Source organism: Cherax quadricarinatus, chromosome 43, assembly GCF_038502225.1.
Source record: "Cherax quadricarinatus isolate ZL_2023a chromosome 43, ASM3850222v1, whole genome shotgun sequence".
NCBI classification, from domain to species: domain Eukaryota; kingdom Metazoa; phylum Arthropoda; class Malacostraca; order Decapoda; family Parastacidae; genus Cherax; species Cherax quadricarinatus.
In genome coordinates this window covers 31,135,841-31,159,064 of record NC_091334.1, presented here as the reverse complement: position 1 = coordinate 31,159,064, position 23,224 = coordinate 31,135,841, and the positions used below count along the sequence as shown (strand labels likewise).

General features: G+C 43.9%; 1 protein-coding gene across 1 annotated transcript in view; it reads right to left on the bottom strand.

Annotated features, from left to right (window-relative positions):
* LOC128694074 (uncharacterized peptidase C1-like protein F26E4.3) overlaps positions 1–23,224 on the bottom strand; it is a 164,335-nt gene that overhangs the window by 62,563 nt on the left and 78,548 nt on the right. Inside the window, exon 6 of the mRNA XM_070093827.1 lies at positions 19,289–19,423. Within this exon, the coding sequence (XP_069949928.1) occupies positions 19,289–19,423 (135 nt within the window). The remainder of the gene's footprint in view (positions 1–19,288; positions 19,424–23,224) is intronic.

Sequence of the window (23,224 nt, the reverse complement as noted above, 5' to 3'; positions counted from 1 at the left end):
CAGCACCAATACCTGCCAGTGTCATGTAGCACCAATACCTGCCAGTGTCATGTAGCACCAATACCTGCCAGTGTCATGTAGCACCAATACCTGAAAGTGTCATGTAGTACCAATACCTGCCAGTGTCATAGTACCTGCCAGTGTCTTGTAGCACCAATACCTGCCAGTGTCATGTAGCACCAATACCTGCCAGTGTCATGTAGCACCTGCCAATACCTGCCAGTGTCATGTAGCACCTGCCAATACCTGCCAATGTCATGTAGCACCAATACCTGCCAGTGTCATGTAGCACCAATACCTGCCAGTGTCATGTAGCACCAATACCTGCCAGTGTCATGTAGCACCAATACCTGCCAATGTCATGTAGCACCAATACCTGCCAGTGTCATGTAGCACCAATACCTGCCAGTGTCATGTAGCACAAATACCTGCAAGTGTCATGTAGCACCAATACCTGCCAGTGTCATGTAGCACCAATACCTGCCAGTGTCATGTAGCACCAATACCTGCCAGTGTCATGTAGCACCAATACCTGCCAGTGTCATGTAGCACCAATACCTGCCAGTGTCATGTAGCACCAATACCTGCCAATGTCATGTAGCACCAATACCTGCCAGTGTCATGTAGCACCAATACCTGCCAATGTCATGTAGCACAATACCTGCCAGTGTCATGTAGCACCAATACCTGCCAGTGTCATGTAGCACCAATACCTGCCAATGTCATGTAGAACCAATACCTGCCAGTGTCAAGTAGAACCAATACCTGACAGTGTCCTGTAGTAGCACCAATACCTGCCAGTGTCATGTAGCACCAATACCTGCCAATGTCATGTAGCACCAATACCTGCCAGTGTCATGTAGCACCAATACCTGCCAGTGTCATGTAGCACCAATACCTGCCAGTGTCATGTAGCACCAATACCTGCCAGTGTCATGTAGCACCAATACCTGCCAGTGTCATGTAGCACCAATACCTGCCAGTGTCATGTAGTACCAATACCTGCCAGTGTCATGTAGCACCAATACCTGCCAATGTCATGTAGCACCAATACCTGCCAGTGTCATGTAGCACCAATACCTGCCAGTGTCATGTAGCACCAATACCTGCCAGTGTCATGTAGCCCAATACCTGCCAGTGTCATGTAGCACCAATACCTGCCATTGTCATGTAGCACCAATACCTGCCAGTGTCATGTAGTACCAATACCTGCCAGTGTCTTGTAGCAGTGTCATGTAGCACCAATACCTGCCAGTGTCATGTAGCACCAATACCTGCCAGTGTCATGTAGCACCAATACCTGCCAGTGTCATGTAGCACCAATACCTGCCAGTGTCATGTAGCACCAATACCTGCCAGTGTCATGTAGCACCAATACCTGCCAGTGTCATGTAGCACCAATACCTGCCAGTGTCATGTAGCACCAATACCTGCCAGTGTCATGTAGCACCAATACCTGCCAGTGTCATGTAGCACCAATACCTGCCAGTGTCATGTAGCACCAATACCTGCCAGTGTCATGTAGCACCAATACCTGCCAGTGTCATGTAGCACCAATACCTGCCAGTGTCATGTAGCACCAATACCTGCCAGTGTCATGTAGCACCAATACCTGCCAGTGTCATGTAGCACCAATACCTGCCAGTGTCATGTAGCACCAATACCTGCCAGTGTCATGTAGCACCAATACCTGCCAGTGTCATGTAGCACCAATACCTGCCAGTGTCATGTAGCACCAATACCTGCCAGTGTCATGTAGCACCAATACCTGCCAGTGTCATGTAGCACCAATACCTGCCAGTGTCATGTAGCACCAATACCTGCCAGTGTCATGTAGCACCAATACCTGCCAATGTCATGTAGCCTGCCAGTGTCATGTAGCACCAATACCTGCCAATGTCATGTAGTACCAATACCTGCCAGTGTCATGTAGCACCAATACCTGCCAGTGTCATGTAGCACCAATACCTGCCAATGTTATGTAGCACCAATACCTGCCAGTGTCATGTAGCACCAATACCTGCCAGTGTCATGTAGCACCAATACCTGCCAGTGTCATGTAGCACCAATACCTGCCAGTGTCATGTAGCACCAATACCTGCCAGTGTCATGTAGCACCAATACCTGCCAGTGTCATGTAGCACCAATACCTGCCAGTGTCATGTAGCACCAATTCCTGCCAGTGTCACCAATACCTGCCAGTGTCATGTAGCCAATACCTGCCAGTGTCTTGTAGCACCAATACCTGCCAGTGTCATGTAGCACCAATACCTGCCAGTGTCATGTAGCACCAATACCTGCCAGTGTCATGTAGCACCAATACCTGCCAGTGTCATGTAGCACCAATACCTGCCAGTGTCATGTAGCACCAATACCTGCCAGTGTCATGTAGCACCAATACCTGCCAGTGTCATGTAGCACCAATACCTGCCAGTGTCATGTAGCACCAATACCTGCCAATGTCATGTAGCACAATACTTGCCAGTGTCATGTAGCACCAATACCTGCCAGTGTCATGTAGCACCAATACCTGCCAGTGTCATGTAGCACCAATACCTGCCAGTGTCATGTAGCACCAATACCTGCCAGTGTCATGTAGCCTGCCACCCTGCCAATGTCATGTAGCACCAATACCTGCCAGTGTCATGTAGTACCAATACCTGCCAGTGTCATGTAGCACCAATACCTGCCAGTGTCATGTAGCACCAATACCTGCCAGTGTCATGTAGCACCAATACCTGCCAGTGTCATGTAGCACCAATACCTGCCAGTGTCATGTAGCACCAATACCTGCCAGTGTCATGTAGCACCAATACCTGCCAGTGTCATGTAGCACCAATACCTGCCAGTGTCATGTAGCACCAATACCTGCCAGTGTCATGTAGCCCACCTGCCAATACCAATACCTGCCAGTTTCATGTAGCACCAATACCTGCCAGTGTCATGTAGCACCAATACCTGCCAGTGTCATGTAGTACCAATACCTGCCAGTGTCATGTAGCCCAATACCTGCCAGTGTAGCATACCTGCCAGTGTCATGTAGCACCAATACCTGCCAGTGTCATGTAGCACCAATACCTGCCAGTGTCATGTCATGCCAGTAGTAGCACCAGTACCTGCCAGTGTCATGCAGCACCAATACCTGCCAGTGTCATGTAGCACCAATACCTGCCAGTGTCATGTAGCACCAATACCTGCCAGTGTCATGTAGCACCAATACCTGCCAGTGTCATGTAGCACCAATACCTGCCAGTGTCATGTAGCACCAATACCTGCCAGTGTCATGTAGCACCAATACCTGCCAGTGTCATGTAGTACCAATACCTGCCAGTGTCATGTAGCACCAATACCTGCCAGTGTCATGTAGCACCAATACCTGCCAGTGTCATGTAGCACCAATACCTGCCAGTGTCATGTAGCACCAATACCTGCCAGTGTCATGTAGCACCAATACCTGCCAGTGTCATGTAGCCCAATACCTGCCAGTGTCATGTAGGACCAATACCTGCCAGTGTCATGTAGCACCAATACCTGCCAGTGTCATGTAGTACCAATACCTGCCAGTGTCATGTAGCACCAATACCTGCCAGTGTCATGTAGTACCAATACCTGCCAGTGTCATGTAGTACCAATACCTGCCAGTGTCATGTAGTACCAATACCTGCCAGTGTCATGTAGTACCAATACCTGCCAGTGTCATGTAGTACCAATACCTGCCAGTGTCATGTAGCCACCAATACCTGCCAGTGTCATGTAGTACCAATACCTGCCAGTGTCATGTAGTACCAATACCTGCCAGTGTCATGTAGTACCAATACCTGCCAGTGTCATGTAGTACCAATACCTGCCAGTGTCATGTAGCACCAATACCTGCCAGTGTCATGTAGCACCAATACCTGCCAGTGTCATGTAGTACCAATACCTGCCAGTGTCATGTAGCACCAATACCTGCCAGTGTCATGTAGCACCAATACCTGCCAGTGTCATGTAGCACCAATACCTGCCAGTGTCATGTAGTACCAATACCTGCCAGTGTCATGTAGTACCAATACCTGCCAGTGTCATGTAGTACCAATACCTGCCAGTGTCATGTAGTACCAATACCTGCCAGTGTCATGTAGCACCAATACCTGCCAGTGTCATGTAGCACCAATACCTGCCAGTGTCATGTAGCACCAATACCTGCCAGTGTCATGTAGCACCAATACCTGCCAGTGTCATGTAGCACCAATACCTGCCAGTGTCATGTAGCACCAATACCTGCCAGTGTCATGTAGTACCAATACCTGCCAGTGTCATGTAGCACCAATACCTGCCAGTGTCATGTAGCACCAATACCTGCCAGTGTCATGTAGTACCAATACCTGCCAGTGTCATGTAGTACCAATACCTGCCAGTGTCATGTAGCACCAATACCTGCCAGTGTCATGTAGTACCAATACCTGCCAGTGTCATGTAGCACCAATACCTGCCAGTGTCATGTAGCACCAATACCTGCCAGTGTCATGTAGCACCAATACCTGCCAGTGTCATGTAGCACCAATACCTGCCAATGTCATGTAGCACCAATACCTGCCAGTGTCATGTAGCACCAATACCTGCCAGTGTCATGTAGTACCAATACCTGCCAGTGTCATGTAGCACCAATACCTGCCAGTGTCATGTAGTACCAATACCTGCCAGTGTCATGTAGTACCAATACCTGCCAGTGTCATGTAGCACCAATACCTGCCAGTGTCATGTAGCACCAATACCTGCCAGTGTCATGTAGTACCAATACCTGCCAGTGTCATGTAGCACCAATACCTGCCAGTGTCATGTAGCACCAATACCTGCCAGTGTCATGTAGTACCAATACCTGCCAGTGTCATGTAGCACCAATACCTGCCAATGTCATGTAGCACCAATACCAATACCTGCCAGTGTCATGTAGTACCAATACCTGCCAGTGTCATGTAGAACCAATACCTGCCAGTGTCATGTAGCACCAATACCTGCCAGTCATGTAGCACCAATACCTGCCAGTGTCATGTAGCACCAATACCTGCCAGTGTCATGTAGCACCAATACCTGCCAGTGTCATGTAGCACCAATACCTGCCAGTGTCATGTAGCACCAATACCTGCCAGTGTCATGTAGCACCAATACCTGCCAGTGTCATGTAGCACCAATACCTGCCAGTGTCATGTAGCACCAATACCTGCCAGTGTCATGTAGCACCAATACCTGCCAGTGTCATGTAGCACCAATACCTGCCAGTGTCATGTAGCACCAATACCTGCCAGTGTCATGTAGCACCAATACCTGCCAGTGTCATGTAGCACCAATACCTGCCAGTGTCATGTAGCACCAATACCTGCCAGTGTCATGTAGCACCAATACCTGCCAGTGTCATGTAGCACCAATACCTGCCAGTGTCATGTAGTACCAATACCTGCCAGTGTCATGTAGTACCAATACCTGCCAGTGTCATGTAGCACCAATACCTGCCAGTGTCATGTAGCACCAATACCTGCCAGTGTCATGTAGTACCAATACCTGCCAGTGTCATGTAGCACCAATACCTGCCAGTGTCATGTAGCACCAATACCTGCCAGTGTCATGTAGCACCAATACCTGCCAGTGTCATGTAGCACCAATACCTGCCAGTGTCATGTAGCACCAATACCTGCCAGTGTCATGTAGCACCAATACCTGCCAGTGTCATGTAGCACCAATACCTGCCAGTGTCATGTAGTACCAATACCTGCCAGTGTCATGTAGCACCAATACCTGCCAGTGTCATGTAGCACCAATACCTGCCAGTGTCATGTAGCACCAATACCTGCCAGTGTCATGTAGTACCAATACCTGCCAGTGTCATGTAGCACCAATACCTGCCAGTGTCATGTAGCACCAATACCTGCCAGTGTCATGTAGCACCAATACCTGCCAGTGTCATGTAGCACCAATACCTGCCAGTGTCATGTAGCACCAATACCTGCCAGTGTCATGTAGCACCAATACCTGCCAGTGTCATGTAGTACCAATACCTGCCAGTGTCATGTAGTACCAATACCTGCCAGTGTCATGTAGCACCAATACCTGCCAGTGTCATGTAGCACCAATACCTGCCAGTGTCATGTAGCACCAATACCTGCCAGTGTCAAGTAGCACCAATACCTGCCAGTGTCATGTAGCACCAATACCTGCCAGTGTCATGTAGTACCAATACCTGCCAGTGTCATGTAGTACCAATACCTGCCAGTGTCATGTAGCACCAATACATGCCAATGTCATGTAGCACCAATACCTGCCAGTGTCATGTAGCACCAATACATGCCAGTGTGATGTAGCACCAATACCTGCCAGTGTCATGTAGCACCAATACCTGCCAGTGTCATGTAGCACCAATACCTGCTAGTGTCTTGAAGTACCAATACCTGCCAGTGTCATGTAGCACCAATACCTGACAGTGTCATGTAGCACCAATACCTGCCAGTGTCATGAAGTACCAATACCTGCCAGTGTCATGTAGCACCAATACCTGCCAGTGTCATGTAGCACCAATACCTGCCAGTGTCATGTAGCACCAATACCTGCCAGTGTCATGTAGCACCAATACCTGCCAGTGTCATGTATGTAAAGTAAAAGGACACAAGTGCAACTAATGTGACATTTATTGTGGCAACGTTTCGCTCTCCAGGAGCTTTATCAAGCCATTACAAACAATACATGGACACAGAGGGTATATAAAGGCTCAGAGTGAGGTGAATACTAGTGAGGTACCATTTCGATGTTCACTAGTGGTGGTAGTAGTAGTAGTAGTAGTGGTAGTGACAAAAGCAATTAATTCGTACATGAGTAAAAGGATATAAAAGCTATTACTTGGGTAACATAAAAATAGGTTGGACAAATATTAACTGGAATGAGGCAGGTTGTTTCAGTGTTCACTCTCTGTGCTTTGTGTAGTATAACAGGAGAGACTATGTGATGGCAGGGTTTACTGTTTTCAGGAGGATTCTTGCTAAGACTTCGGAGATGGTGAAGCTGCCGTTGTTTTGTTTAATTGTATTCGAAACAGCGATCAGTGCTGATTCAAGGCACTTGCGTGTGCGGAAATTAGTTTCTTTTATCACTAATTGGGCGTCTCTGAATTTCATAAGATGATTGGTGGAATTTCGGTGTTGTACACAGGCGTTGTTTAAGTTGTCGTTCCTACATGCGTATATGTGTTCATTGAGGCGGGTGTCGAGGTTTCTTGCTGTTTCACCTACGTAGATCTTGTCACAGCCTCCACAGGGTATAGTGTAAACTCCTGCATTGACTGGTTCGTGGTGCTTGGGTTTTGTCCTGGTTAGATCCTTTATTGAAGTGGTAGAAGCCATTATGATGGAGGGTTTATGTATGTGATAGGAAGCCATTATGGTGGAGGGTTTATGTATGTGAGAGGAAGCCATTATGATGGAGGGTTTATGTATGTGATAGGAAGCCATTATGGTGGAGGGTTTATGTATGTGAGAGGAAGCCATTATGATGGAGGGTTTATGTATGTGATAGGAAGCCATTATGGTGGAGGGTTTATGTATGTGAGAGGAAGCCATTATGATGGAGGGTTTATGTATGTGAGAGGAAGCCATTATGGTGGAGGGATTATGTATGTGAGAGGAAGCCATTATGATGGAGGGTTTATGTATGTGATAGGAAGCCATTATGGTGGAGGGTTTATGTATGTGAGAGGAAGCCATTATGGTGGAGGGTTTATTTATGTGATAGGAAGCCATTATGGTGGAGGGTTTATGTATGTGAGAGGAAGCCATTATGGTGGAGGGTTTATGTATGTGATAGGAAGCCATTATGGTGGAGGGTTTATGTATGTGAGAGGAAGCCATTATGATGGAGGGTTTATGTATGTGATAGGAAGCCATTATGGTGGAGGGTTTATGTATGTGAGAGGAAGCCATTATGATGGAGGGTATATGTATGTGATAGGAAGCCATTATGGTTGAGGGTTTATGTATGTGAGAGGAAGCCATTATGGTGGAGGGTTTATGTATGTGAGAGGAAGCCATTATGGTGGAGGGTTTATGTATGTGAGAGGAAGCCATTATGATGGAGGGTTTATGTATGTGATAGGAAGCCATTATGGTGGAGGGTTTATGTATGTGAGAGGAAGCCATTATGGTGGAGGGTTTATGTATGTGATAGGAAGCCATTATGGTGGAGGGTTTATGTATGTGAGAGGAAGCCATTATGGTGGAGGGTTTATGTATGTGATAGGAAGCCATTATGGTGGAGGGTTTATGTATGTGAGAGGAAGCCATTATGGTGGAGGGTTTATGTATGTGAGAGGAAGCCATTATGGTGGAGGGTTTATGTATGTGAGAGGAAGCCATTATGATGGAGGGTTTATGTATGTGAGAGGAAGCCATTATGGTGGAGGATTTATGTATGTGAGAGGAAGCCATTATGATGGAGGGTTTATGTATGTGAGAGGAAGCCATTATGGTGGAGGGTTTATGTATGTGAGAGGAAGCCATTATGGTGGAGGGTTTATGTATGTGAGAGGAAGCCATTATGGTGGAGGGTTTATGTATGTGAGAGGAAGCCATTATGGTGGAGGGTTTATGTATGTGAGAGGAAGCCATTATGATGGAGGGTTTATGTATGTGAGAGGAAGCCATTATGGTGGAGGGTTTATGTATGTGAGAGGAAGCCATTATGGTGGAGGGTTTATGTATGTGAGAGGAAGCCATTATGGTGGAGGGTTTATGTATGTGAGAGGAAGCCATTATGATGGAGGGTTTATGTATGTGAGAGGAAGCCATTATGGTGGAGGGTTTATGTATGTGAGAGGAAGCCATTATGGTGGAGGGTTTATGTATGTGAGAGGAAGCCATTATGGTGGAGGGTTTATGTATGTGAGAGGAAGCCATTATGGTGGAGGGTTTATGTATGTGAGAGGAAGCCATTATGATGGAGGGTTTATGTATGTGAGAGGAAGCCATTATGGTGGAAGGTTTATGTATGTGAGAGGAAGCCATTATGGTGGAGGGTTTATGTATGTGAGAGGAAGTTATTATGGTGGAGGGTTTATGTATGTGAGAGGAAGCCAATATGGTGGATGGTTTATGTATGTGAGAGGAAGCCATTATGGGTGAGGGTTTATGTATGTGAGAGGAAGCCATTATGGTGGAGGGTTTATGTATGTGAGAGGAAGCCATTATGGTGGAGGGTTTATGTATGTGAGAGGAAGCCATTATGATGGAGGGTTTATGTATGTGATAGGTAGCCATTATGGTGGAGGGTTTATGTATGTGAGAGGAAGCCATTATGATGGAGGGTTTATGTATGTGAGAGGAAGCCATTATGGTGGAAGGTTTATGTATGTGAGAGGAAGCCATTATGGTGGAGGGTTTATGTATGTGAGAGGAAGCCATTATGGTGGAGGGTTTATGTATGTGAGAGTAAGCCATTATGGTGGAGGGTTTATGTATGTGAGAGGAAGCCATTATGGTGGAGGGTTTATGTATGTGAGAGGAAGCCATTATGGTGGAGGGTTTATGTATGTGAGAGGAAGCCATTATGGTGGAGGGTTTATGTATGTGAGAGGAAGCCATTATGATGGAGGGTTTATGTATGTGATAGGAAGCCATTATGGTGGAGGGTTTATGTATGTGAGAGGAAGCCATTATGTTGGAGGGTTTATGTATGTGAGAGGAAGCCATTATGATGGAGGGTTTATGTATGTGATAGGAAGCCATTATGGTGGAGGGTTTATGTATGTGAGAGGAAGCCATTATGGTGGAGGGTTTATGTATGTGAGAGGAAGCCATTATGATGGAGGGTTTATGTATGTGATAGGAAGCCATTATGGTGGAGGGTTTATGTATGTGATAGGAAGCCATTATGGTGGAGGGTTTATGTATGTGAGAGGAAGCCATTATGGTGGAGGGTTTATGTATGTGAGAGGAAGCCATTATGGTGGAGGGTTTATGTATGTGAGAGGAAGCCATTATGGTGGAGGGTTTATGTATGTGATAGGAAGCCATTATGGTGGAGGGTTTATGTATGTGAGAGGAAGCCATTATGGTGGAGGGTTTATGTATGTGAGAGGAAGCCATTATGATGGAGGGTTTATGTATGTGAGAGGAAGCCATTATGGTGGAGGGTTTATGTATGTGAGAGGAAGCCATTATGATGGAGGGTTTATGTATATGATAGGAAGCCATTATGGTGGAGGGTTTATGTATGTGATAGGAAGCCATTATGGTGGAGGGTTTATGTATGTGATAGGAAGCCATTATGGTGGAGGGTTTATGTATGTGATAGGAAGCCATTATGGTGGAGGGTTTATGTATGTGATAGGAAGCCATTATGGTGGAGGGTTTATGTATGTGAGAGGAAGCCATTATGGTGGAGGGTTTATGTATATGATAGGAAGCCATTATGGTGGAGGGTTTATGTATGTGAGAGGAAGCCATTATGGTGGAGGGTTTATGTATGTGAGAGGAAGCCATTATGGTGGAGGGTTTATGTATGTGAGAGGAAGCCATTATGGTGGAGGGTTTATGTATGTGAGAGGAAGCCATTATGGTGGAGGGTTTATGTATGTGAGAGGAAGCCATTATGGTGGAGGGTTTATGTATGTGAGAGGAAGCCATTATGGTGGAGGGTTTATGTATGTGAGAGGAAGCCATTATGGTGGAGGGTTTATGTATGTGAGAGGAAGCCTTTATGATGGAGGGTTTATGTATGTAAGAGGAAGCCATTATTGTGGAGGGTTTATGTATGTGAGAGGAAGCCATTATGGTGGAGGGTTTATGTATGTGAGAGGAAGCCATTATGGTGGAGGGTTTATGTATGTGAGAGGAAGCCATGATGGTGGAGGGTTTATGTATGTGATAGGAAGCCATTATGGTGCAGGGTTTATGTATGTGATAGGAAGCCATTATGGTGGAGGGTTTATGTATGTGAGAGGAAGCCATTATGGTGGAGGGTTTATGTATGTGAGAGGAAGCCATTATGGTGGAGGGTTTATGTATGTGAGAGGAAGCCATTATGGTGGAGGGTTTATGTATGTGAGAGGAAGCCATTATGATGGAGGGTTTATGTATGTGAGAGGAAGCCATTATGGTGGAGGGTTTATGTATGTGAGAGGAAGCCATTATGATGGAGGGTTTATGTATGTGAGAGGAAGCCATTATGGTGTAGGGTTTATGTATGTGAGAGGAAGCCATTATGGTGGAGGGTTTATGTATGTGAGAGGAAGCCATTATGGTGGAGGGTTTATGTATGTGAGAGGAAGCCATTATGGTGGAGGGTTTATGTATGTGAGAGGAAGCCATGATGGTGGAGGGTTTATGTATGTGATAGGAAGCCATTATGGTGGAGGGTTTATGTATGTGAGAGGAAGCCATTATGGTGGAGGGTTTATGTATGTGAGAGGAAGCCATTATGGTGGAGGGTTTATGTATGTGAGAGGAAGCCATTATGGTGGAGGGTTTATGTATGTGAGAGGAAGCCATTATGGTGGAGGGTTTATGTATGTGAGAGGAAGCCATTATGATGGAGGGTTTATGTATGTGATAGGAAGCCATTATGGTGGAGGGTTTATGTATGTGATAGGAAGCCATTATGGTGGAGGGTTTATGTATGTTAAAGGAAGCCATTATGGTGGAGGGTTTATGTATGTGAGAGGAAGCCATTATGATGGAGGGTTTATGTATGTGAGAGGAAGCCATTATGGTGGAGGGTTTATGTATGTGAGAGGAAGCCATTATGGTGGAGGGTTTATGTATGTGATAGGAAGCCATTATGGTGGAGGGTTTATGTATGTGATAGGAAGCCATTATGGTGGAGGGTTTATGTATGTGATAGGAAGCCATTATGGTGGAGGGTTTATGTATGTGATAGGAAGCCATTATGGTGGAGGGTTTATGTATGTGAGAGGAAGCCATTATGGTGGAGGGTTTATGTATATGATAGGAAGCCATTATGGTGGAGGGTTTATGTATGTGATAGGAAGCCATTATGGTGGAGGGTTTATGTATGTGATAGGAAGCCATTATGGTGGAGGGTTTATGTATGTGATAGGAAGCCATTATGGTGGAGGGTTTATGTATGTGATAGGAAGCCATTATGGTGGAGGGTTTATGTATGTGATAGGAAGCCATTATGGTGGAGGGTTTATGTATGTGATAGGAAGCCATTATGGTGGAGGGTTTATGTATGTGAGAGGAAGCCATTATGGTGGAGGGTTTATGTATATGATAGGAAGCCATTATGGTGGAGGGTTTATGTATGTGATAGGAAGCCATTATGGTGGAGGGTTTATGTATGTGAGAGGAAGTTATTATGGTGGAGGATTTATGTATGTGATAGGAAGCCATTATGGTGGAGGGTTTAATAATTGTAGGTTGATTACGTCTCTTCCAGTGTTCATGGTAACTGACAAGGAACTTGGAGGGGATGTGGCCGCCTTACCTGTGTCACTACTGTAACTTATCACGTGTATTGTCACTTCCGGGCACCAGTGGTCCCTGCCTGGCATCAGGGGTGCCTGCCTGGCATCAGGGGTACCTACCTGGCATCAGGGGTCCCTGCCTGGCATCATGAGTATCTGCCTGGCATCAGGGGTACCTGCCTGGCATCAGGGATACCTGCCTGGCATCAGGGGTACCTGCCTGGCATCATGGGTACCTGCCTGGCATCATGGGTCCCTGCCTGGCATCAGGAGTACCTGCCTGGCATCAGGGGTACCTGCCTGGCACCAGGGGTCACTGCCTGGCACCAGGGGTCCCTGCCTGGCATCAAGAGTACCTGCCTGGCATCAGGGATACCTGCCTGGCATCATGGGTCCCTGCTTGGCACCAGGGGTCCCTGCGTAGCATCAGGGGTCACTGCCTGGCACCAGGGGTTTTTATGGTATGTCTTAGAACCACTGGTGGTGAGTCAGAAGTATGTGGTTCCAACATCTTTCTATCTCAAAAATTATTGTCCAGAACCTTGTTCATGATTCCTAAGTTTGTTGGTTATGTGTGTACCACTAGAGTCGAGCCTCTGGAAGTTAGAGTTCATAGCAATGTAATCAGGAGTTAGTCTCGTACTTGAACCTTTGTATGTCTACCTAAGGTTCCATGATGATCACTACTGGTGCCCCATGTCTGCCCAAGTGTGCCAGTCTGTTGGCTGCTCTTCTCACAACATTGTATCTGTCATGGATACGTAATTTATGGTCTGGTTGATGTGGATCATTTGTACCTCGTTTATATATAAAATTGTTTGTCACAGTGTACGAAATCATTGTTTTATTATTATTTGTAAATAAAGTTGTAAGTAATGTATGTCTAAAAATAAATTGCGGATTTTGCCTTAGATATTGTATAGATATCACTTTTATTGACAGAAATCATAAAAAAAATGATTAAGCTTCGTAATTTTATTTTTTAAGTCATATATGGGAATATAAATACCGATAGCTTCATTTTTCGACCTGTATGAAGGTCAATGTTTGAAATGATTCAGTTTGTAAATTATGATAATTTAGCAGTAACATCTACGAAAGACAATGAAGCCTACACCTGGCACTGACACCTACAAATGATGCTGACGCCGAGCTAGGCACTGACACCCGCACCAGTCACTGACATCAGCACCTGGCACCTACATTTAGCACTGATACCTACACCTGACACTGAGTCATATGCCTGACACTGACACCTACACATGACTCACTGACATGTAACCCTGAAACTAACAACTATTTCCTACACTGGCACTCACAACACTGGTACTCACAACATTTACCTACACCAGCACTGACACCAGTTACGTCCACCTGGCACTTAAATTTGTTGTCTACGTCTGACACTGTCACCTTCAGTGGGCACTGTCATCTGGCACTGACACATGACAATGACTCCTACCTATAACTGGCATTGGCACATCTTTCCTAAACCGACACAGAGATCTCTCATTGATACCTAAAATAGTCACTGACATCTGTAATGGCCACTGACATATGACACTGACACCTGGCAGTGATGCCTGGCAGTGACAGCTGGCACTGATACCTACCACACACATTACCGAAACCTATACCTCTAATTAACACATAGACAGAATTGATGCCTACACATATTGCTTGCACTGAGGTTTACTACCAACATCTGCTTCTTATGCTTGGCACTCACGTATGTTGTCTACACCTGGCACTGATACCTTATGCACACCTGCATCAACAATTATCAACAATTGTTACCTATACCTGGTACTTACACCTCTTTCCTGCCCTGACACCGAGAGGCATCGACTGGTACTGATATCATCACACATCACCGGAAACTACACCTGGCACTGGCGCTAACACTCGTTATGTACACCTGACACTAACATCTATACCTGTGATTGATGCCAATTTCTGGAAATGTCTCCTATACCTGGATGACACTTACACTTCACGCTGACCTGACAACTATACCTGACAGTGGAACCTACACCTAACACTGATACCTTCACCTGACATTGGAACCCGTACTTCCTTCGGACACCTATTCTTAGCACCATAGCTTCACCTGTACTGACACCTGCTAATAAAGCTGATGCCTTTTACTGACACCTGTTACCTTCATCTGGCACCATCACCTTGCAGTGACTAGTTACCTACACCTGGCCCTGACACCTAGTATATTATCAGCGTTAATTATTCGAGGTAACAATTGATCTACACTGCTGCTCACATGACAGGTCAGAGAATACTTTCTACACCTGCACACAATGCCAAGAGAATCACCAACACTACGATGCTGGTCTCAGCTGGAACGACACTCCAGCTAGGTCAACACCCACACCTGAAGACCTTTTCGTACTTATCTACAATTAACCCCATAAGTATTATATCAGCTATTCATTTCCCAGTTAATTCACGGTTAATAATATATTATTGGCGCTAAGTTTTGGCAATGTTACCTATATATGGCACTGACACCTGCTAAATACACGTGGCACCGTCATCCGACAACTGTTATCCATACCCTGCTGGAGGTTACCTAAGTAATGGTAAAGTGATGACACCTGCAACACCTGAGACTGCCACATATTCAATTAACATTGAAATCTATAAATACGTATGACAGCTAAGCTTGACACCTGCAACTAGCACTGACACACCCAGCAATGAAAGCAACATCCAGTACCTATAAATACTCCTAGATATCATCTAGCAATGATATCTAGACCTGGCGAGGGTAGACAGTATCAAGAGGCGGCAAGTGGGAATAAAAACACTGGTTTAAGAGACTCTTCTTTAGTACAGTGTTTCACAGGAAGGAACCTTATGTGGCAAACAAGAACCCTGAGGTCACATTTGGAGAAACACAGGTCGCACGAGGTCATTAAATTGCAAAAGCAGGTTACATATGAGGTCAATAAATTGCGAGATCAAGTTTAGTGAGGTCAAGTGGTGGTTGCAACAAGAACTGCGGTGATAATGTGACACTGTTTAATACTGGTACACAAGTTGTAGTAATCAGGAAAGTGGAAACCATTACGTGAATGAATTAACATCCTAGACAAATTCCTAAAAGATGGCGCCTCAGAATTACCACTCCTCATTGCTCACATAATAATTTTGTCCATCACCACTAATACTGTACCGGAGGGGTTCAAGGAGGCCAGAGTTATTCCTATCTTTAAGAAAACTAGTAGGCCTGATGTCAGCAACTATAGGCCTGTTAGTATACTCAGTGGCAGGCGGTGCAAAATACCCCCAATGAAAGTAGGGGAGTCATTGGTACACTAAGAGAAAACACAATAAGTGTCCGGGGCCCAAGACTATTCAACAGCCTTCCACCATGCATAAGGGGAATTACCAATAAATCCCTGGTTGCCTTAAAGCCGGTACTGGATCAGCCGGGCTGTGGTTCGTACGTTGGACTATGCGTGCCAGTAATAAACGCCTGGTTGATCAGGCCCTGATCCACATGCAGGTCTGGTCGTGGACAGAGCCGCAGGGGCGTTATTCCTCGGAATATCCTCCAGGTAGACTCAAGATTATGTCCAGAATTCTAGAGAAAGCGATGTACTGTCAAGTAGTTAAGTATCTAAATGACAAAAACATTCTCCATAGACACCAGTCAGGTTTCAGGAGATCTTACTCGAGCGACACCTCCCTAATTAATCTGATGGACCACCTGAGAACTGTAACGTCGCTTGAGAATCTCATAGGTATGGCGATCTTAGACTTGCAAAAGGCCTTCGATACGGTCAGTCATAATAGATTATGAATAAACTACAAGTTATCTTCTAGTTGACTTCATTTGTATTGTCCTTTGTAGGCCTATCTGTTCCCTAATGATTCTCCTGGCGCAATAAATGATGAAATGATCACTAAGACTTGCGGTAATGACGACTGACAAACTGTTATAAGAGCGGTTACATTTTATGTGGCCAAGTATGCTGGCTGAGAACTGTGTTCTGGGTTGGTGCAATAATTGTGTGTAACTAATTCTAGAAGCTGCTTATACCTGTTACATAGCCCGTTATTATGCTGTTGATAACAGTTATTCTGGTCTTAGAGCATTATTATCCAACAATTTGCTGAATCCTTGACAAAACTCTAGAAAGTTTTCTATAAACTGATCACGTGTGAGAGGGTGGTAACTAGTAAGTCTATTCAACTAGTAAGTTTATTCAAGTATACACAAATACAGTTACGCAGATTATCATACATAGCAGTATATGTGTAGAGAACCTGGGATAACCCACCAAGGATGATTGTGGTCTTGGCCAGCAACACCTCGAACCATGGAATCGTCAGTTTATTGTCATACAGATCAGGTCTTGGGTTGTAGGTTAAGTCATTTCTTACACAATCACAAACTCCACCGCCTTGTCTATTTCTATCCAAGCGTTATATATTGTAACCTATTTTAATGTCATCGTCAGTCACCTTGTCATGTAACCAGGATTCAAAGATGGCTAAAACTGTTGCCTTAGTCTTGTTTGCTAGAATCATTATTCCTGACATTCTGGGTAAAAGTGACCTAGCACTGACATGAATAAACTGAAGGTCTGCATTCTTGAAGCAGTCATAACCATTAATATATGGCATGGGATCATTTATTGAGGTAGAGTTCGACAAATCAAGGTCGGCACTACTAAAGGGTAATGGAGCTAAAGTACATTTGTCGCATACGAACTTATATGAAGCACCATTTACATAACCAGACATCCACTGTGTACCCACCCCATACTGTTCTCCCTCCGCTCCTTAGCATAGTGTTAACTTTTGTCTAATGTTATTTAATCTGGTAACAACACTGGTTCCGTCGGCTCACGTTGACTGACCTAGCGGTCTGTCCCTTCAGATCGCTAAGTCTATCCCCTCACTTCACACTTTTTGCTCCTTTTGTAGGCAATTTTCCCACATGGCAGGTTAATACCTTCTGGACGAATGACTACACATCCAAGGGGTCACTTAAATCCCATCTGATGAGGCTGGCGTCCTGTTATTTTAGTTGACATATTTCCGCTTGGGAAGACCCTCCTCTACAGATCCAACCTCAGTGGCAATGTTGCCACAGCAATGTGGATGAAATGCTACATGAACTAGCAGGTATTGCAGAAGAATTCCTAGTGCCTAAGACTGTCTGAGCATCTTCTGATATCTAAGACAACTGTGGGAAAGAGAGAGAGAGAGAGAGAGAGGTCGTGGATTAGGATTCCCAGTGCCTTATCACTTGGTTATGTTACTAGGAAATGTACAAGTCTGCAAAAGCTTATGCCGATTCTCATATTCGATGCCGTATGGTAAATTTCAGAACAAAACTGGTAGCACCAGAATGGAACTCTCGAGTCACCAATTCGGGCATGCCACTGAAAAATAAGTCAATCACAAGTTGCAGATCGAGCAACGATGCAAATACCACATGGAGATCACCAGGGAATTTGATCTGGTCTACAACTAGACTGGACGAAGTGAATATTCGGCCGTAGATAGAGAAGATGAGGATGGTAATACGAGTAGGTTTCACAAGCAGAACATGACGAATTCGCTTATCCTTGAAGAACTTAGAACGTACAATACTCACTTGCTATCCTCACTCCACGAACACATGGACAGGCTAATCGAACATGGTAGTTTCGACTCGAGGACCTTTGGTTACACTAGAATGAACGTGCAGACAGTCAGATATATTAGCATCTGTAAAGATTTTCCCTCTTCATCCCCGTAAAGGACCTTCGTCAAAGTAACGAGACTCACACAACGCCTCAAAACTAATGAAAGCATCAAAAGAGTTTTACAAAGGGATGAGGTACTGAATATCATCTGTCAGAACTAGACGTTCAGGACAGGGCACGTGGATCCCTCCGAACCCACCGCTTGATGCGAGTTCTGACTGTTCTGAGAATCTTGTCTTCATCCATAACTTTGACTTTTTTTTGCCATAGTTGAAACACGTTTTGGCATTATTATTATTATCGCTTTTTGTGCTTCGAACTGAGTGGTTACTGGCTGCACTCGACCTGGGAAGAGGGACGGGAAGGAATGTTACAATCCTGAGAAAAATTACGATTCGTCACATAGGCAACAACATTATTTGTTGCATGGGTAACAGACCCTTGGGACTCAGGTTCCAAAGAAGGAAAGATGGACCTGAAGAGGAACCTTCAAAGGCTCCACGTGACTGTGAACATGGGCATAAGGAAGATGGTATAATTTTTTGGATGGCACCAAATACAACAATTTTGCCAAAAATCTAGAGCAAATTGCCTACCCTCCTCACGGACTAGAGTAGATGACTGTTGCAATACTGAATGCATTTAATAATTTGCCAAAACGGGGAGCAAAGTCTCGCATGAATTCGCCAGGAAATTGTTTAACAAGAACATGTTGGTTCAACAACAAGTATGGATTGCAATGAACTGGAGTGAGAAGGTAAGAACGAAAGAGATCCTCAAATTCAGTCCAACTGGTGAAGTTATCACAGCACTTACACTTAGACCTGTTCAAATTAGCGTATAGCAATGTTATTAACAGATTTTTGCGTGTTTAAAGATTATATACTGTAAACTAAATCAGAGAAACTCAATATAATATCCCTGGGAATATTTAGAGAGAAATGAACCAACATGGAGATACTACAACAGTGGGTGAGTGCTCTACACATCATCCTATGGAAGAGGACCTCGGTGTGGCGCCGAATTATATATTATTATTTTTGTATTCTATCTCTATGTGAGTTAGTCTGTGCAAATGACCTGTGTTTATTTTCTAAAAGACAGAACTTTATCATGCAGGACTCACCCAAATTTCCTGAGGTATTGCCAGGCCCTGTCCACGTGTCCTCCCCGACACCCTCGTTGACCTCGTCTGTCGCAGCTGATGAGATGTTGTGGTGATAGTCTCACCGTCTCATTACCCAGGGACTGGATTGATAACCTGTTATAGGTGAAATTATCAGTGATACTTCTAACTTTAAGACAAATAAAACAATACTGGTAGTTATACAGCATCTAACAGTTGCCGTCAACCTCAAAGATATTCTTAACTTACTCCATTATCACTCTACAAAATCATTGAAAATAAATTACTAGAACCAGATCTAAACATTCGCTAAATATCAAATTAATACAGAAAAAAGAAAAGAGAAAAATTAAAAGAATAAAAAAGAAGAACTCATAACAAAGTAACTGTAGTGAGTGTTCATTATTACACAGGAAAGTTTGTCTCTAATGTGTTGAGAGAGTAATGTTGTCAGGTATATGGTAGTGGATCGTCTGGACAACACTGTCAATGTTTCCATGTTTACAGTGTTACCTGTAGCTTCACAGATCTTATTTATGCCACTGAATGAGATTTTTGTTTGATTAACTATTTGTTCTCAAAGATCTGACCAAATATTCCAAGATATAAACCCAAAACTGACACTTAGTGTCTTACTTATCGTCAAGTTCATATTACAGGAAACAATGGGTTTACCATCGCCATCTTTGGCTTTTGGGCATCCAACTTTATCTTTAATGCGAATTTGCAGTCCACTACTCATTTTAGCTAGTTAAATGATAACATCCTTGTGGTATGGCATAGGTAAGTTGTTAAGTACTTCCATGAGGCAGGTCAGTAAGTCAGGTACGGGGACTGGAGTGAGCAGCGCAGTAACAAAGCCTCCTCAAGCTCACTCTCTTCCTCAGAATCTATTCGGCTTATTTTTGTGTTATTAGCTAATTTACTCATGTCACTCGTTATTCCCTCGTCAAGGTCATTAATGTATATTATGAACAACTGGTTACTAGTGACGTGGAACGTCACTAGTAACCGGTCCCCATTAATGCAAACTCTCTGCTTTCTATCGGTCAGCGATACCTTGATTCATGCTAGAACTTCTCCTTTACCATGAACTGCCAATTTTCTTAACAATCTCTTGTGAGGTACTCTATCAAAGACTAATTACCTCGAAATTCTCCCCATCTTCCACCGTTCTCCTCTGTACTGGACTGAAGAAGCCACTGGCTGGCAATACATCTCCGTAATGAAAATTCCCAAATGTTTTACAAGTGTCTTAGTCTTCAGCGTTGTAAATTATAAAGAAAAAAGTGATAATCGTAAAACCTTTCATGATTGTAAGTATCGTCGTCAACAGAATCATCAGACAGATATCTCCAGTCAAAGCTGGACAAGTGTTCTCTAAATCCATTATAACCGGCTGAACGAAAATCGTTATTCATGTATCTTAACACATGTTATCTTGTGATAACATGTGTTAGCTCCTCAGTGATCTCTGGATTATTAATGAGGTTTTTCCTTATTTGGTAAAACCAGGTCTAGCAGATTATTACATGTGGTAGGTTATGTTACATACTGTTTTAAGAAGCAACACTGAACTAGTCACTGAACTTCAAATTTAAGGTCAAGTACTACCATGTTAGGGGGTCGGTATATAACACCTAAAATCATTTTTTCTTGGCCTACAAATTCTACCGAATCAAATTCTGTCTAATCCATAGACTTCTATGGCTAATTTTATGCAACAATTCATGTTATCCCGGACATAATGGTACCCTCACCCCACTTCCCGTTATTTCCATCAACCTGGAACAGTCATGTCCAGATTCTTTAAATTAAGCCAAGTTTCAGTTATTGCTATAACATCAATATTTTCTGCTCTTGCTACCAGACGTAATTTATTAATTTTATTCTAGGCGCTTCGACTGTTATTATAAACTATGTTAAATTTTATCCTCCGCACATTTTCCTTATTCAACTTTGCTTTTCCAAAATTTCTTTTATCTTTATCGAATGTTACTTGTTGACTGTTATTCCAAAAATTTATGACATCACTCCAGTATCCTTAGAGTGTTTGTCCACCCAAAAAATAATACCAGTTGCTCTGGACAGCCATCATTTCCAACACTAATGTTATTGTATTACACAGAGTGATTAAAACCTGCATCAAGAGACCTGTCAGTGTCTGGTATTAACCTCTCCTGTGTAAAGCATTTCTGCAGTGCTGTGGTATATGTTGACAATGCTATAAAGTACCGACAAGTTGATGAGTTGGGTAGTTTTATTGTTAAAACGTTTCGCCTACGCTGTAAACTTCTTTATTCAAATACTGAGAATAGATTGTAGGCAGCCAATGTGACGACGAAAGAAGATGTAATCAGTCCATCAACTTCGGAGAAATTGGGTAAGGTGGTCAGTCCCTCATCCTGGAGAAGAATTCAGCTCCATGTTCCAGACCATGGAGCTGAGCTCTCCCGCTCTGATCACTTACCCATCACCTTCCACATCTCATCCAACCCAATGCATGATATGTGGATGACCCCCATTTGACGAATTATCAAATAATTGATAAATGCAGAAGAGACAAGGTCTAGACCTACCATAAGTTACTGGAGGGATGGAGTGATAACAGTGCCTGGCACTAACTTTTCCATTTGAACCAGTTTCTAGTTGGAACAGTATTTGTTACCATTTGTAAAACAGTGGTAGAGTGGGAGATTTAACATAAGAGGATTGGCAACCCACGGGATCTAGTCTCGGCCTTCCATAGAATTGTTACGTTCGTTCCATACAGAAGTCTGTCAAACTTTAATTGAAATCCTCGTAGCTCAGTGGTACTGCATTGGACCTGCTGAGTGTCAGGACCACGGTGTTGATAAATTAGATATATGTGCAACACTTGGGTATCTTCAATGAGGAAACGTTTCGCCACACAGAAGCTTCATCACAACGCTTCCTCATTACAGATACCCAAGTGTTGCACATGTGTCTAATTTATCAACCTGAAGGTTCTCTGAACCACTGAAAACCACGGGTCTTGTTCCCGTCCATTCTTGTGAGTATGGATTACGTATATAACTTTGGGAGACAGGAGGAAAGGTGGATTATGAAAGCTTTTGGGATGATGGATCGGGTAGTAAGGTCACATATGATGACCTTACTGCTGAATGTGACAGCCTCCTATTGGAAAGTCTCTCTAGCCCTGTCGTACAACACTGGACTTGCTACGTGTCAAGATAAGAGGTCTAGTCTCTTTCCATTCTTCTGTTCATTCACTAACAATCGTTCCTTACGATTTATCTTGAGTTATGGGCTATATGGCTTTGAGAGTTATTAGAACAGAATACACAATACACAAATAACCAGCACATAGAGGAGCTTACGACGAGGTTTCGGTCCGACTTGTGGGGCTGTGGGAAGCGACAGTGAGGTCACAGTTGGTGGCCACTGAGACAAATATGTGAAACCTTCCTAATGAAAGTCTCAGCTCAGTGGTACAGCAACGGACCTGCTGCGTGTCAGCGCCAAGGTTCGAGTCCCCCATCCATTCTCCTGTTTATTTATTGACAGACAGTCATTGCGAATTATCAAGTCAGCAGCAGTTTCAATAAGAGGTTGAAAATACTTACAAAAAGAAGTGAAGAACTTGTAAAATTGTCAGCCAGATCTGCCACGTTCCATGTATGAAACAATTAAAACCTATAAATCAGGTTACCAGCACAGCCTGTAATTGGCTGTCAGTTCTGCAGTATATAACTTGTCAAAGTAACCATTTTGTTAACCTCCAATAACTGGTAATATTTTGGAAGTTCAAATAAAAAATCTGTGAGGATCTTAGAGACTTCAGAGTTTGAACATTACGAATGATCTTTTGTGAGTTTTAATGTTACTGTGCTGTCCACTCGAGGAAGTACTTTATAATTTCCCTTTTCGGTACCCCAAAGATATTATCCAGCT